Raw genomic sequence first — 13,488 nt, 5'->3', positions numbered from 1 at the left:
AGAGGACCAGGCTTCTTGACATTGGCAATTCAGCTACATTTGGCAAAAGTCACCAAAAACGAGCTTATACGCGCGTATAATGTGCTAGTCTGAAACCGCCCTTATAGTTACAGGGCTATCAGTGTATCAATTGTCAAGTTGATGAGGCGACAGTGTCAAAAGCAGGATTGGACCTTTTCATGGCAGTCACTCGTTCGCGGACCCGTCCCAATTTCCTAAGTATATGCATCTTTGCAAAGCTATACGCCTACGCCAAACTCTAATGTGCCTTACGCTAAAATGTTAAGGTTGCTTATTCCTTTGTCACGCTTTGCACGAACATGGGTTTGGAAGCTGACAGCAGTTTTTCTGACACGACGTGCGCGATTCTCGCGCTGCGACGCCAAACTAGTTCCCGTGTGCGTTCGTGGTTGCTGTCAACACGGACCTAGGAAACAAGGAATAATTAGTCGTATTGGTACTGGAATAAAGTTTATATTTAATTGCCATTATAAAGTATCCTATCACTTCATAGGCAAACTTTTATAATTTAGTCGAACTCGACTTTAATTATAGTCGGAACTCGAGTTTCATTCAACTTGTTACAGACTCGAGTCTTTTGTAGAGACTTGAATCCTCTTCAAAGTATTCAATTTAGTTACAAAATTTTCATGTTTCATTTTGTCTTTACATGGGTTAGGCACACAAATTATACACTAACGCCTAAAGTTTATTTAATGTTAATAAATAAGTCCCTTTGAGTTGAGACTCGACGATCGAAGTTATTAAAGCGCGTCTCGTAAAAATGAGACGAGTTTCTTGAAATTTAGATTCAGCAGACTGGAGTTCCTACCAACACTAATAACGACGCCGCTATATTATATTAATATCCATATGATTGTTATGCAAAAAAGATACCACTCAAAAAAATGGTGCTTATCAGGGGGCGATTGTTGAATTTCAATCACTCGATTTCGTCACTCGAAAATCGATGGAAAACGGTTAAATGCTAATTTTTGAAATACGAGCGATATAAATTGGGAATCGAGTGGTATTGACAACTCGTTTTTAATTCTATTAGAATTTAAATGAATTTAGTAGTAGAGATATTTTTGAACGAAATATACGAAATCGAGCGGTCGAAATTTTAAAATCGGCCCCTTGTCCTTTTATTAACAAAATACACTTAAAACACAATTGACACATGATTTTCTGTACATTTTTGGGCTAAAATAAAATGAAAGTAAGTTGTACGATTACGTGTCGATACCACACTACATGTAAATTGTCAATGGAATAGATTATGAGAAATACTCCAGGCCTAAAATGGGAACCTAAGTAAAGGATAAATAGAGTTAGGCCAAGCTAAGTTGACAGCGATTTTGATAGACTGTGCAATAGCACAAGGGAGCAAAATGACATATTTACGGCGAAGGCGTACATTGAATCCTGAATGAAGCGAAGGATTCTATAATAGAATCCTGAGCGTAGCGAGTGTAGCGAGGGATTCAAGTGATAACGCCTAAGATAGAAATGTTATTTAAACGTCATAATTTCATAGAAGTTTGACTTGAGTTAGACGTTTAATATAACACTTGCACTGCGTGTGTTATCAAAATCGCTGCAGACTTTTCTTGGTCTAACAGGTAGGATTGTATGTGTTGCCAAGTTGCCAACCTTATTCTAAAATACTATTTTTTTTTCGCTTACCTGTTTAGGCTGCAGAACTTTGATAGAGTGTAAAGTGGCGACACCCTCATTGTTAACCCTGAGGCTAATCTTGCCGGTCATCTCGGCGGTGGTGGCGGTAGCAGACTTCAGCTCCTTCTTGGCTCCACGTCCGACCTGGGACCAAATAAAGTCAAAGTTTAGAGATAAACAAAGGTTACGGTAGATGTCGCATGTAAGTGATATGGTGGAAATATTCGCTGTCATCGAGTCAAGTCTCAGTAGCTCAGTTGGCAGAGCGGTGGGCTAGTGATCCAGAGTCGCGAGTTCGAGCCTCACCCGAGTCAGTGAATTTTCCACTTTTCATTTATCTTCAAGAAAATCGTCAACGTTTTTTGGGCCATCCTGTATAAACTAGAGTCCATCTAAGCTAGCTCTGCACCGACTTGACATGTGACTAGTGTGGACGTGCCACAATAACTGTCCAATTCCTATAGGGCCCTCCACACTCATGCGAGACTCCAGACTACGCGGCGCGAAGCCGCGAACGCGAGTGTGGAGTCTAGTTCTCTAATCAGCGAAATCGACTCCACACTCGCGTTCGCGGCTTCGCGCCGCGTAGTCTGGAGCGGCCTTATGAAATTACGGCTTAAAAATTGAGAAAAATAACGGGATAAAATCATCGCATTAAAAACTATCATGACTGGTTATTAAATCAGACATGTGTTTAATCCTTAACCCTGTTAGCTGTACTCCTTGACCGTGTGCAAATAATTTAAATTGCGAGCGGGTTTGCTTGCATGCCGTTGCGTCGTGTGATGGACCTACTATTTTTTATTCTGGGTACGTGAGTTAGAAGACAAAGTTGGCTAGAAGAAATATATCCAAACCGAATTTATGACGTGGTTCAAAAAAACGACGAAGCGCTTCAAGAAAAGGTAGGTAGTGCCCTTGCGCTTCGCTTTGCTCATCTTAGCGGGGGCACGGTAGTGCTGAGATACTGTAACTACCTACTCAAAAAAAGCCTCGACCTTAACTATCGCAACGAGTGACAAGAAAAAGATGATCCGCCTAAGTATTTTTGTGTCGTACCTCGTTCAAGCCTGTGAACGGGCACTAAATAAAACAGCTTTTTAAGAATGATTACCAATATGTACCTAATGGGGCACTTTTTGCGGTAATTTTTTTGAGTAAATTACATATAAATTATTAACCATACTGAATCAATTATTATTAACAATTAAAGAACCTGATAAAAATTGCACACTTACTTCCGTGGAATTCTTTCTAATGTCAAAAAACGAAGTATAATAATATGTACGTACCTCTTTTTCCACTCTCAAGATCAAAGGTCCAACGGCAAAGTTACTCTTCACAGTGGTGTGATCCGACATAATGCTGACGGCAACATCTCCCATTCTCCTCAACGAAGATAGCCCATACAACGTCCCCTTAGCTCTCGGCTTGCTTTTATTAACTGTCGTCTTCGTCTTAGTCTTATTCGGGGCTGGTTTTTTATTGGATGTCGTTTTAGGAGGCTTAGTTTTAGGCTTCGTAGTTTTTGAAGGTTTCGGTTTTGGAGTAGTCGCTTTAGCTTTTCCGCTTTCTGATTTCAATGCCCTGCCTTCTGCTTTAAGCTGTTCTACAGGCACTTCAATCTTAGGTTCTTCGATCTTGTTAATTATCTCAATGTTATCTGAGGCGATTTTGTCAGTCGTCTTTTTTGGGTTTCCGCCGCGAGCGCTGTTCTTTTTTTTGTTAGTCGTTTTCCTGGAAACGAAGTAAGTGTTAATCTTAATTGAAACAAGTGAAAGTTATTCGATTTCGAAGGCTATAAACGTTTCTTATTTGTGGGCGTATTATCTCACGATCATTGATTGCCTTTTGGTCCATTAGAACCAATTGACTTAAACATGCCGTTTATTGCTTGTTAGGTAATCTTGTAGTTACAATAACGATAGCTCGTTTTTATAAAGAGGGTAATTTTACTGTTTAACAGTTCTCAATGTAGAAGAAACCGCGTGATTGCTTTTGATTTGCGTTATCAATGTGAAGTCTTGGGTGCGTAGCCAATATGCCAATCGCTTACGCTCCGTTACTGTCTCTATTGCACTAATATGGAAGTGATAGAGAGAGACGACTATGTACGCTACGGAGCGTTAAGGATTAGCTCTTGGCTGCGGACCTTGGTCTCAGATTGCCACCGTACCTACACTACTTTTTATAGAATTTGACAGTGAACGCGGATTACGGCTTGAACTGGATGTCAGATGATGTCAGGGACAATAAAATTTTAAAAACTAGAAGAAATGCTAGAGGAGTTTCGATTTTTCAACATTGTTTAGCAGGTCTTATATTTACTTTTACCTAACCCGGTGTCTGTTCGTCAGTAATCGAATTTCGCAAGTTATGGATCCATTTCTCGGTTTCCATTTGAGCTTTTAATATTCCTACGTAAGTTCGGTGACAATGCAATTGTTACAAATTAGTTGTTTATTTAAGATAAATTTTAAATAATTCAATTTGCGGCATATTTATAAATATAAAACTTAATGAGTACCTACCTTAAGCGCTGGTGGCCTAGCGGTAAGAGCGTGCGACATTCAATCCGGAGGTCGCGGGTTCTAACCCCGGCTCGTACCAATGAGTTTTTCTATAAATATCATTTGATATTTTACTAGCCGCTTTTCGGTGAAGGAAGACATCCAGAGGAAACCAGACTAAACCCAATAAGGTCTAGTTTACCCTCTGGGTTGGAAGGTCAGATGGCAGTCGCTTTCGTAAAAACTAGTGCCTACGCCGATTCTCGGGATTAGTTACCAAGCCAGACGTTGTAACATGGCAAACCTGCATAGCGCAGCCACCGCGCGCACTGGCCGGTTTTAAAAAAAAACTAAGCGATTCGCCCGTCTTTTGTTTTTTCTTATCAATTTTCCTCTGAATTTTGTTGCAAATAACACAACTTATATTTATTTTCTTTAATGTGACTAAATGCTTATAATTTGTGTTAAAAGTACTAATGCGATTGTAATGCGAGGGCTGCGTCTAATGCAGGTAAAATTTGTATAATTGTATATATAGTATTAAGTTTATGTTTAAATGAAATCGAATCCAAGTCTTATTTGTACGTCACTGGTACTTGCTTGCTTGGGTTAGGTTCCAACCCGAAAACTAAGAACGCACGATTGTTGCAGCCCTTTCTTTTGGTTTAAAACTGAAGACGTATGATTGAAGCTACTTATTTTCTGGATATTCGCTCCTGAAGTTTTTAGATAGCCCGCAGTTGCTACTACCGCTGCCGAAACTTATCGTTCGGCTCGACGAAGATTGGAATTCGAAAACGTTACGTTGGGCGCCAATGTAGCCGGCTAACTACCGCCGTATAAAGCGGCAGAAAATGAAAACTAGGTTCTTATAGTAAAACAATATAATAGTAAAAATATGTACAATAAATTCAAACTAATTTCTGTCAGTACACCAGTCAAAAATAAAAATATCGTCACTGGCCTTAACGTTTTCGAATTCCAATCTGGCATGTCAAGCTAGGTTGCGTAAGCTAAAGTAACTTACCTCTTCTTATTCTTGTTCTTATTTTTCTTCGGCTTAGTAGATTTCTTGCTGGCATCAATGGGCTGAAGCTTCACGCTGACAGGGTCGTAGGATCGTCGCAGTATGTCGTTCATCTTCTCAAGAATATTGTCAATGAAGCGGTTGTATTTCACTATGTATATCGCTGGCACTGGTTCTTTTGGCGTTTTCTCTGGTTCACCTTCTAGTGCACCTGTGAATGGTTTGTTTTGCTCAAGTTTTGCGTTTACTAGTAAGTAGGAAATCTTAATTTAATACGGTTGTGCTTTCATTGCGAGTAAATAGTAAATACCGTTGTAACTATACTTTGTACTTTCCATATCCTCCAGATATATTATAGCCCTATCTTGCACAATAAAGTGCACACAATACCACACAAAATAAATATGACACAAATAAAATAAAATTAAGTACGTAAGTTATATTTCTGCGTTTGGTTGAGCAAGATATTATTGAAGGAACGTGCATCAAAACTATTTGTGCATCATTGAACACCACTGCTACTTGACACAGAAAAGAGAGTGAAATATTTTGTTGTTGATAATTCTAAACTTCAGTTAACGTTGTGGTCGTGGTGTCTGCATGAGGTTCGACTTGCTGTCTACGTGTAAGTTAATGTTATCCTTTGTTCCTTTTGGAATAAACTTAGTACCTAAAGACACTCTCCCAGACATTCTTGGTCTAATCTTAGTTGTTTTCCATAGATTCCATTCCCTCATCCCTCCCTCATCATCCCTCAGATGCCGCATTTCTAATAACGGTGCTCATATTCTGTATCGTGGAATTGAATATGAATATGAATTGTTAATTCAACCGGCGGTTCAAAACTCTGTTGTTGGAAAACTCTTTGCAAACTAAATAAGAAGGTTCCCCCTCCTTAGTCCTTTCAATTACCATATTCTTCTTCTCATCTCGGGGTGCCTTTTACAAGGGATGTTGACCGAGGGATGCCCAGGCTATCGCATCCCGTCATTTGTATAATTTTCCTTTAGATTTGTACAAAAAAGATGTCAACTGTTCAGGATTCTTACTAAAAAGACGAGGTATGCTCATATAGATTTGAGGTATTCTCGTTTAGATTTTACCTATATTGAAGAATGTATAATACCTAGTTACTTTGAGTAATATTGTAATTTTTTTATTTATTGTTTTCGCAAGTTGAAAGTTTGAAATAGCCCACTATTACCTACTTAGTTACACTATTATTTTATTTAGTGTGTAAACGTGATTGTATCTATTGAAGTTAGTTTGACAATAAATTTAAATAAATATCACATATAGGCCTAGACACATGGTACACACCAACCTCGCTTAAATCGTCTGTTTATTAAAAAATGTTTCTCATCTCAACGATTTTCCGATACAGTATTGAATTTTGGGTCTGTCTAATGACATCTATTATAGATATGAATAGGTTTTTATTGTGATTAGGCCTTGGTAAATAGGAAATTCCGAAACTAGAAACCCCTTTGGAAAGCTGTTTCTTGAAGTTCAAACTTTGATTCATTTTTAGAAAGACTAGGTTGGACGACTGGCCAGTCAAGCACGTGAGTGATTTTAAAATTCTTTGTCTAAAATAAACATTTTGATTGAAATTTGTAATTTGTGGCTTTCCAAATACTTAAAAACCAAGGAATTAAAAAAAAAGTAGGGCATTTGCCTTGATAACTGAATTTTACGAAGGGACATGCCGGAGGCCAAGAGAATCGAAAGTTTTATGTACTTATGCCGTATAATCGACTGGTGTCACTTGTCATATTTAGATATGTTTTGTTAAGCCTCGCACAGCTAAACTGTGGAATGAACTGTCGCCTGTGGTATTTCCGGACCGATATGACCTTCAAACCTTCAAGAAAAGAGCGTACTCCCATCTTAAAGGCCGGCAACGCACTTACAACCCCTCTGGTGTTGCGGGTGTCCATGGGCGGCGGTAATCGCTTACCATTGGGTGATCCGTCTGCTCGTTTGCCTCCTATTTCATAAAAAAAAGTATGTTGAATTTGTAATACGATAGGTACCACTTTGGACAACATATGTAGGCAATAATGTACTTTTTCAAACCTGATGTGTGAAATGAGAGAGGTTCTCAAGTCAAGGTGTATCGTAGGTACGTATGTAGCTACCATCATAGCTGTGGACCATCATATTTAAAAAGTTAAATAATTTAATTTTCTATATTTATGTCTGTGTAAATTTAGAAATTTGAAATATATGTTATCCTCATTTTCTTTTGAGATTATTGAATGGTTATCTACTAAACTATTTTCGGTTGTTTAATATTTGTTTACATGTTAAAAAGTTAACTATTTAGAAATGGCAGGTTAGCGAAGCTATCAACCATTAGCCATTATAAACAAACAAGTGCATGCTACCAAGTAATCGCTTCTAGTTATACACAACATGATAGGTTTCTAATTGACGATTCGTGCAAAGTGTTGTTTGACTCACAATATTACATTCTAGTAATTTATTGTTGATTGATTTAATCGTTACTAATACTTCGATACTTCAAAACATTGACCTTCCTGGCACGCCAATTTTAAATAATTAATATCTAACTGGATAAATGGCTATGCATATTTTATAAATTGTTCTCATTTTTGCGGCATCCAACGGTATTGCACACTATTTTAAAATTATGTACGGTATGTAGTTTACCCACGTTATTTGTGTTTGATTTGCAAATGAGCGCAAAGTCAAAGGGAAACTTTGCCAAACAATTTCTCTTTCAACGGACGTGACATTCCTTTTATTTAAATATAAACTCCTCAGTTTTTCATTGCATCACGCGAGTCTACATATAATTAATTATTGGCCTGCATAATTCATAGGATACACCTAATTCTGAGCACGTATGAAGACACGCGAACTAACTGTATCGCTCCCGGAGTAGCGCTTGAATTCTAATGGCCAGTCCCAATTAATACACGCAGTCAACGGTGGATTTTCTATTTTCCACACGTAAAAGAAACTGCGTGCCGAGACGTGCTAAAGAAATCTGAAGTACGGCATAGTTACGAACCGGCACCATATGTAGGTTTCTGCTACGCTGGCTATATACTTCTCGATATTGACCATGATAATGACTTTATAATTTACGTTATGCAACGTTTCACTCTAGTTTAACTACTCATTTAATTAATACTATTTATAAATCTCATTGGAAACGATCTCGAAGTTTTACCGTAAAAACCAAAGCTATCCAACAGGTACAGGTACAGGTACGGTATGTAGGTTACCACTACCGGTAACAAACGAGTCCCATTCGGGTCAAATATGACTCCTCGACTCTCCCAGCATTTCACGGCGACAAACATTTAAAATTTCTCTTCTCGCATCTCATTATCTCGTTTTCACTAAGCCGGACACTCACGCAAATTTCGCGGTACGCGTCATTCAGTGAGAGTAAACATCTAGTGCGATTTACTTTCTATCAGTGTTGAAATGTTGAAATTCGTCAAGGTCGCTCCTTAACGCGGGCGGCAAGGTCAAAGAAAGTGTCAAGGTTGTAGAAGAAATCGAGCGGGTTCATCGTTCGGGCCGGATTGGGAAAGTGCGCCCGTCACCCGACCTCTTAACACACATCCACGCCCATCAAGTTCCTTCTGCCCGAGCTCTGCTGAGCGATTAATGAACCTGTTCACCCGTCTCAAAACTTGTCCCTAGTCTCACTTGATCCTTAGATTCGTGGTAACTGCTCAATCGGCCATCACACTTACACTGGTCCACCTGTTTAAAGTGGACAATGGGTAATATGCCTTGTGAAGGGCCTTGGCCACGGCCACGATCACGCGAGGGATTCCTACCTCTTTCTCTGCCCCTCATTTTCTAGTTATCTTATTTTAATTAATAAAGGAATTGGGAGCGGGACGAAATTGGTCTGTGCGTTAGATTATATAGATAAATCGGTCAAAAGGCTAGTTAATTATATCTACACTTTAATATCTACATATACAATACTAATATTATGATCTACGTTGGACGTAATACGGGATCAATATAGATAAATGCCTAAAAAAGTCATTACATACATTACGAGCATACGAAGTAATAGGTTAGGATGATAGGATCTACTTTATAATCATGACTAGTATACATTTTATATTCCAAATTAAATTAATATCACTAGATAATGTCACTCTATCAGCTGACAAAAATAATTTCAACTAGAATTCTGACCGATCATTCATTTCAATCTTTTGCAATATGTAAAAGAACGCACAAATCATTTTGTAGGTTACGGAAAAAATTGCACACAACAAATTAGAACAACAGATTTATTTCCAATAAATTGCCACGAGACCAGTGTGACATGATCTAGACATTAATTTAACTCTCTCGGTTCCATACTTACACTTTCACACGTCAAACACACTCACTTAATAAATAAAATAAATTAAATAGAATAAATAAATAGTCAATAAATAGCTAAGCTAAAGGAGGGGACCGCGGAGGTCTCTCAGGTGGATGGGGCCGATGGGGCCGACGCCCGGGACTCGGCGCCTACTCACTATCTGAACTTTTTGTGCTCCGCAGTCGCTGCCGCGGCGGCCGTCGCTTTGGTTTTCTTTACTTTACCCAGATAGTTCGCTTTTTTCCCTGACTTTTTCGTGTGTTTGACGAGACTAGCCTTCAGCTTTTTGGACTCACGTGCTTGTTTGCTCACGTTTCTGCCGAGAGCGTCGGTGATGTCATCGTCGTCATCGTCATCGTCGTCGTCCTCATCGTCGTCGTCGTCCTCGGGGTCGAGCGCGTCCGCGATGTCGTCCTCCTCGTCATCATCATCAGCATCGTCAGCGTCGGCGGCCTCTTCGGCGGGCTGGGCGGGTTCAACCTCGGGCTCCTTTTGAGCGACCTCGGACTCTTCCGCGGCGGCGGCTTCGCTGTCGCCCTCGACCGCCTCTTCGGCGGCTTCGGCTACTGCGGCGGGCTCTTCAGCACTGGCGGCGGCAGCGGCGGGCGCGGCAGCCACGGTGTCGGCGGGAGCCACGACCGGCTGCACCGCTGCTGGTGTGTCATCGTCATCATCGTCCTCGTCGTCTGCGAATGAAAAATCACAAATATTAACCGTCCTGACACTTTCTAGAATACAAGTTGATTTTTCAAGTATGTATCTGAAATCAGCTCACCTCCTAAGATGTCGTCGAAGAACCTCTCCAAGTAGTCCTCGTCATCATCATCATCGTCGGCCTCCTCCTCATCGTCGTCGTCATCGTCATCATCGTCGTCACCTAAAAAGACATTTTTATGAAAATTCTGCACTACGGCGCCTAGTTTTTAAGAGATTGCATATTCTCAAGAATAAGGGACGGGCACCGCCGTGGCCGGGTGGCGTAGAGGTTATGGCGTAAACTTAAGAAGCCGGTTCGATTTCGACCTCGGCCACTGGAGGGCTTGGTTACTTTCAAATTATTTATCTTCCATCATGTAGGAATTCTAAAGATATTTCAATCTCGGACGTTTCAACTGCTGGTTTCTACAACCCCAGTTTAATCCAGGCTAATATTGTCCTCGTTATAGTAGCGTGTATCGTATCATCCCTTGTTTCCTGCGGCTATTTAAAGCCGTGACCAATCCAAAGTTTTCTTTTACAAAATCTGTTTATCACAAACCACAATAAACACCAAGAGGGTTGCTAGGTATTTTTAAACCTGCTCTTTGAAAGCCCCGTAACCAACCATCCAATTACCGTGTGGTCCAAAAGCTCCCAACTAAGCTCCAAAATTCGAGTTCATTTTGGAGCTTAGTTGAGAGCTTTTGTTAGGAATATATTGAACTGAACGTCAGGTGCGACTATTATTTGAATGTCGTAGTTCTATGGCAAAACGTTTTTATGAATAGAAAAAAAATCCAGAAAAATCATTGATAGGTATTTATTATATGTTGCACTTGTCTAACATAGTTAAGTCTACTAGTGGACTATAGTTGGTTGGTTTTACGGTACAAAACCATGTTTATCATAAATCATACATTATCTGCGAAGTAGGTTGTAACGTTTCTGATTAGCATCACCAAACGCAAATGAACTGTTAAGCAAACAGTAAATCAAAGACGCCGTCGGACCATGACGTCCTGCAGACTTTCGTCGTTAGAAAGCAGGGGAGCATCAATTTCTCTGATTGAGTATCTGTATGAATTAATTAAGCATTGAGCGCGCTATCACGGCCGGCTCACATTCCTCGGCCTGGTTCTCAGGTATTTTATCGAAAAAACGTAACACTTTCGACGTTATGATGAATTACATTAATTATATTCTTAATTATTTTGATTTAAAAAGAAAGTTTATATATTGCTTTGTTGTTAAATGAATATACAAGTGTATTTCTTGAACACGATTAATTTAGAGATTGTTATCTATTGCTTAGTTACACGAATATATTGAACTACGTATCTTAAACAAGATTAATTCTGAGATTGTTAGATAAAATCTAAACGTATTTTATTTATAACACCATCTATATTGTAAGATACACTTGATCTGCTTATCATTGATAATTACTTCCCATCGTAATTAAGCAGGTGTTCATTAAAATGCAGTAAATTAACTTCGTAACTTAACAACTTCTACAGTAAATTGGTTACCGGTGCATTCAATAAGATGTAAATCTCATACTTCGTTTCAACCGTTATGGTTCCTACTCATTTGAACGGTAAACCTAGCCAACAGGTCAGTATGCGAGTATCCGGACTGGCTAAACAAGTGCGAAAATGTTTGTACAATTGAAGTACCGTACAACTGCTATACTCCAAACTCCTACTATATTCCAAAATTTCTCAATTATCTCTCAACTATGGTTCACGTCACTTAATGTTATTTATGTATAGTTCTATAGCAAAATATGATTATGAATGGAAGAAAAACACACAAATCCAAATAGATCATTGATGTTTATAATTAATTACGTATTGCCCTTGTGGACCATTGTTGTACTGGACTATAGCTGAATGTTTTTACAGTAAAAAAATTGTGAAATGCGTATATAAATACTACTGTCACGATGTTGGCACCTTGTCCCTTTAGGCATTGCTATTTGAAACGTTTTGGTAAGTTTTCGAAGAAATCGCACAAGACACACGTTACCAAATCAAAAGCCGGGTTGTTTAGCAGCAACATAAGTGAAATAATTATTTGACTGCCCTTGAATTCCATCATCCGGAACATTAGCCACGAAAAAAAAATCTTGAGTTATAGAGTTGCTTTTAGATGGCTATTAGGTATGCAGAAGACACCAATGACTTAAATGTATGAGATTCTCCAACCTAATAAATGACCTGATTGAAATGTTTAAGTCTGTGGCTCACCTGTCAGTGCATCATCCAGGTCTACGTCGTCATCATCATCGTCATCGTCGTCGTCGTCATCGTCATCAGCCGGCGCGGCAGGCGCAGCCGGCACGGCAGGAGCTGCCGCTTGTCTGCCGACTTCCTTCTCCTCCGGTCGCGCGATGGGGCTCCCGCTCGCCGACAAAACTAAGCAGCACAGCGCCGCTAACAACCACAACGACCTCATCTCGTATCTGAAACAAACACAGCCCTTTAATACCAGCCTCTTCACCGCGATCGCGACAGTGCCCCACGTTCCCGCACACACAGACACTGTTGCCATCACGATATCACAACACTGTCACTGCACACGTGCACTGATCCTTGGAGCACTTCACCTTTTGTTAAACTAGTTGATCACTGGTGAGTCCGTGGGGGCTCAGCGGAAGAGGTTCCGCTCGCGTCCTTCTGTGCCGGTGGTCGGGACGTTATGGCCGAGCCTGGCGAACGGAAACGGTATAGCGGCGGCGTCTTCACCGCGCACTCTTTTATACAGTTACGTCACACACGCAGGGAAGGAAAGTAGTGATGGTAGCCGCGCCGGCACAGAGCAGCGCGCGCGCAGACGCGATACATTCTTACAAAACGGTTATACGCGACAAACACGTATCCATATATAGTTTTTCATAAAACCGGTCAAAGCTGTTACTAGACTAGCCTAAGAAGTCTATGATCGTTTTTCAAGAATTTGAATATTTTAGTCTTAGTAGAAGTAGACAAAAAGATTTCTATGCGAAATTATGTATTCTTTGAATCGATGAGTACGGCTAGTTTGAGTCGATTACAATTTATTCACCTTGTTTACCAACTTGCGTCTCTTCGGAGAAAAGTGCGAGGCCAAGTCGGAATCTTTAAACATTTTGAACATTAGTATGGGGCAGGCCAGTCCCGTACTTTCACTCAAAGTTATGTATGTTAATATGCTTCAAG

At 39.9% G+C, this 13,488-nt stretch overlaps 1 protein-coding gene across 1 annotated transcript; it reads right to left on the bottom strand.

The window, feature by feature from the left end:
• Nucleotides 1-255: 255 nt before the first annotated feature.
• On the bottom strand, nt 256-13,109 carry LOC134744068 (nucleolin-like). The gene is made up of 7 exons (XM_063677731.1): nt 12,538-13,109; nt 10,365-10,466; nt 9,886-10,275; nt 5,218-5,428; nt 2,973-3,417; nt 1,690-1,824; nt 256-427 (listed from the first exon to the last, which is right to left on the bottom strand). Exons 1-7 carry the CDS (start codon nt 12,839-12,841, stop codon nt 293-295), a joined length of 1,722 nt encoding a protein of 573 aa, XP_063533801.1. The 5' UTR covers nt 12,842-13,109; the 3' UTR covers nt 256-292.
• Nucleotides 13,110-13,488: the final 379 nt, after the last annotated feature.

Source organism: Cydia strobilella, chromosome 9, assembly GCF_947568885.1.
Source record: "Cydia strobilella chromosome 9, ilCydStro3.1, whole genome shotgun sequence".
Taxonomy (NCBI): Eukaryota; Metazoa; Arthropoda; class Insecta; order Lepidoptera; family Tortricidae; genus Cydia; species Cydia strobilella.
The sequence above is the reverse complement of the archived record's forward strand: the minus strand, read 5'-3'. Positions and strand labels throughout refer to the sequence as shown.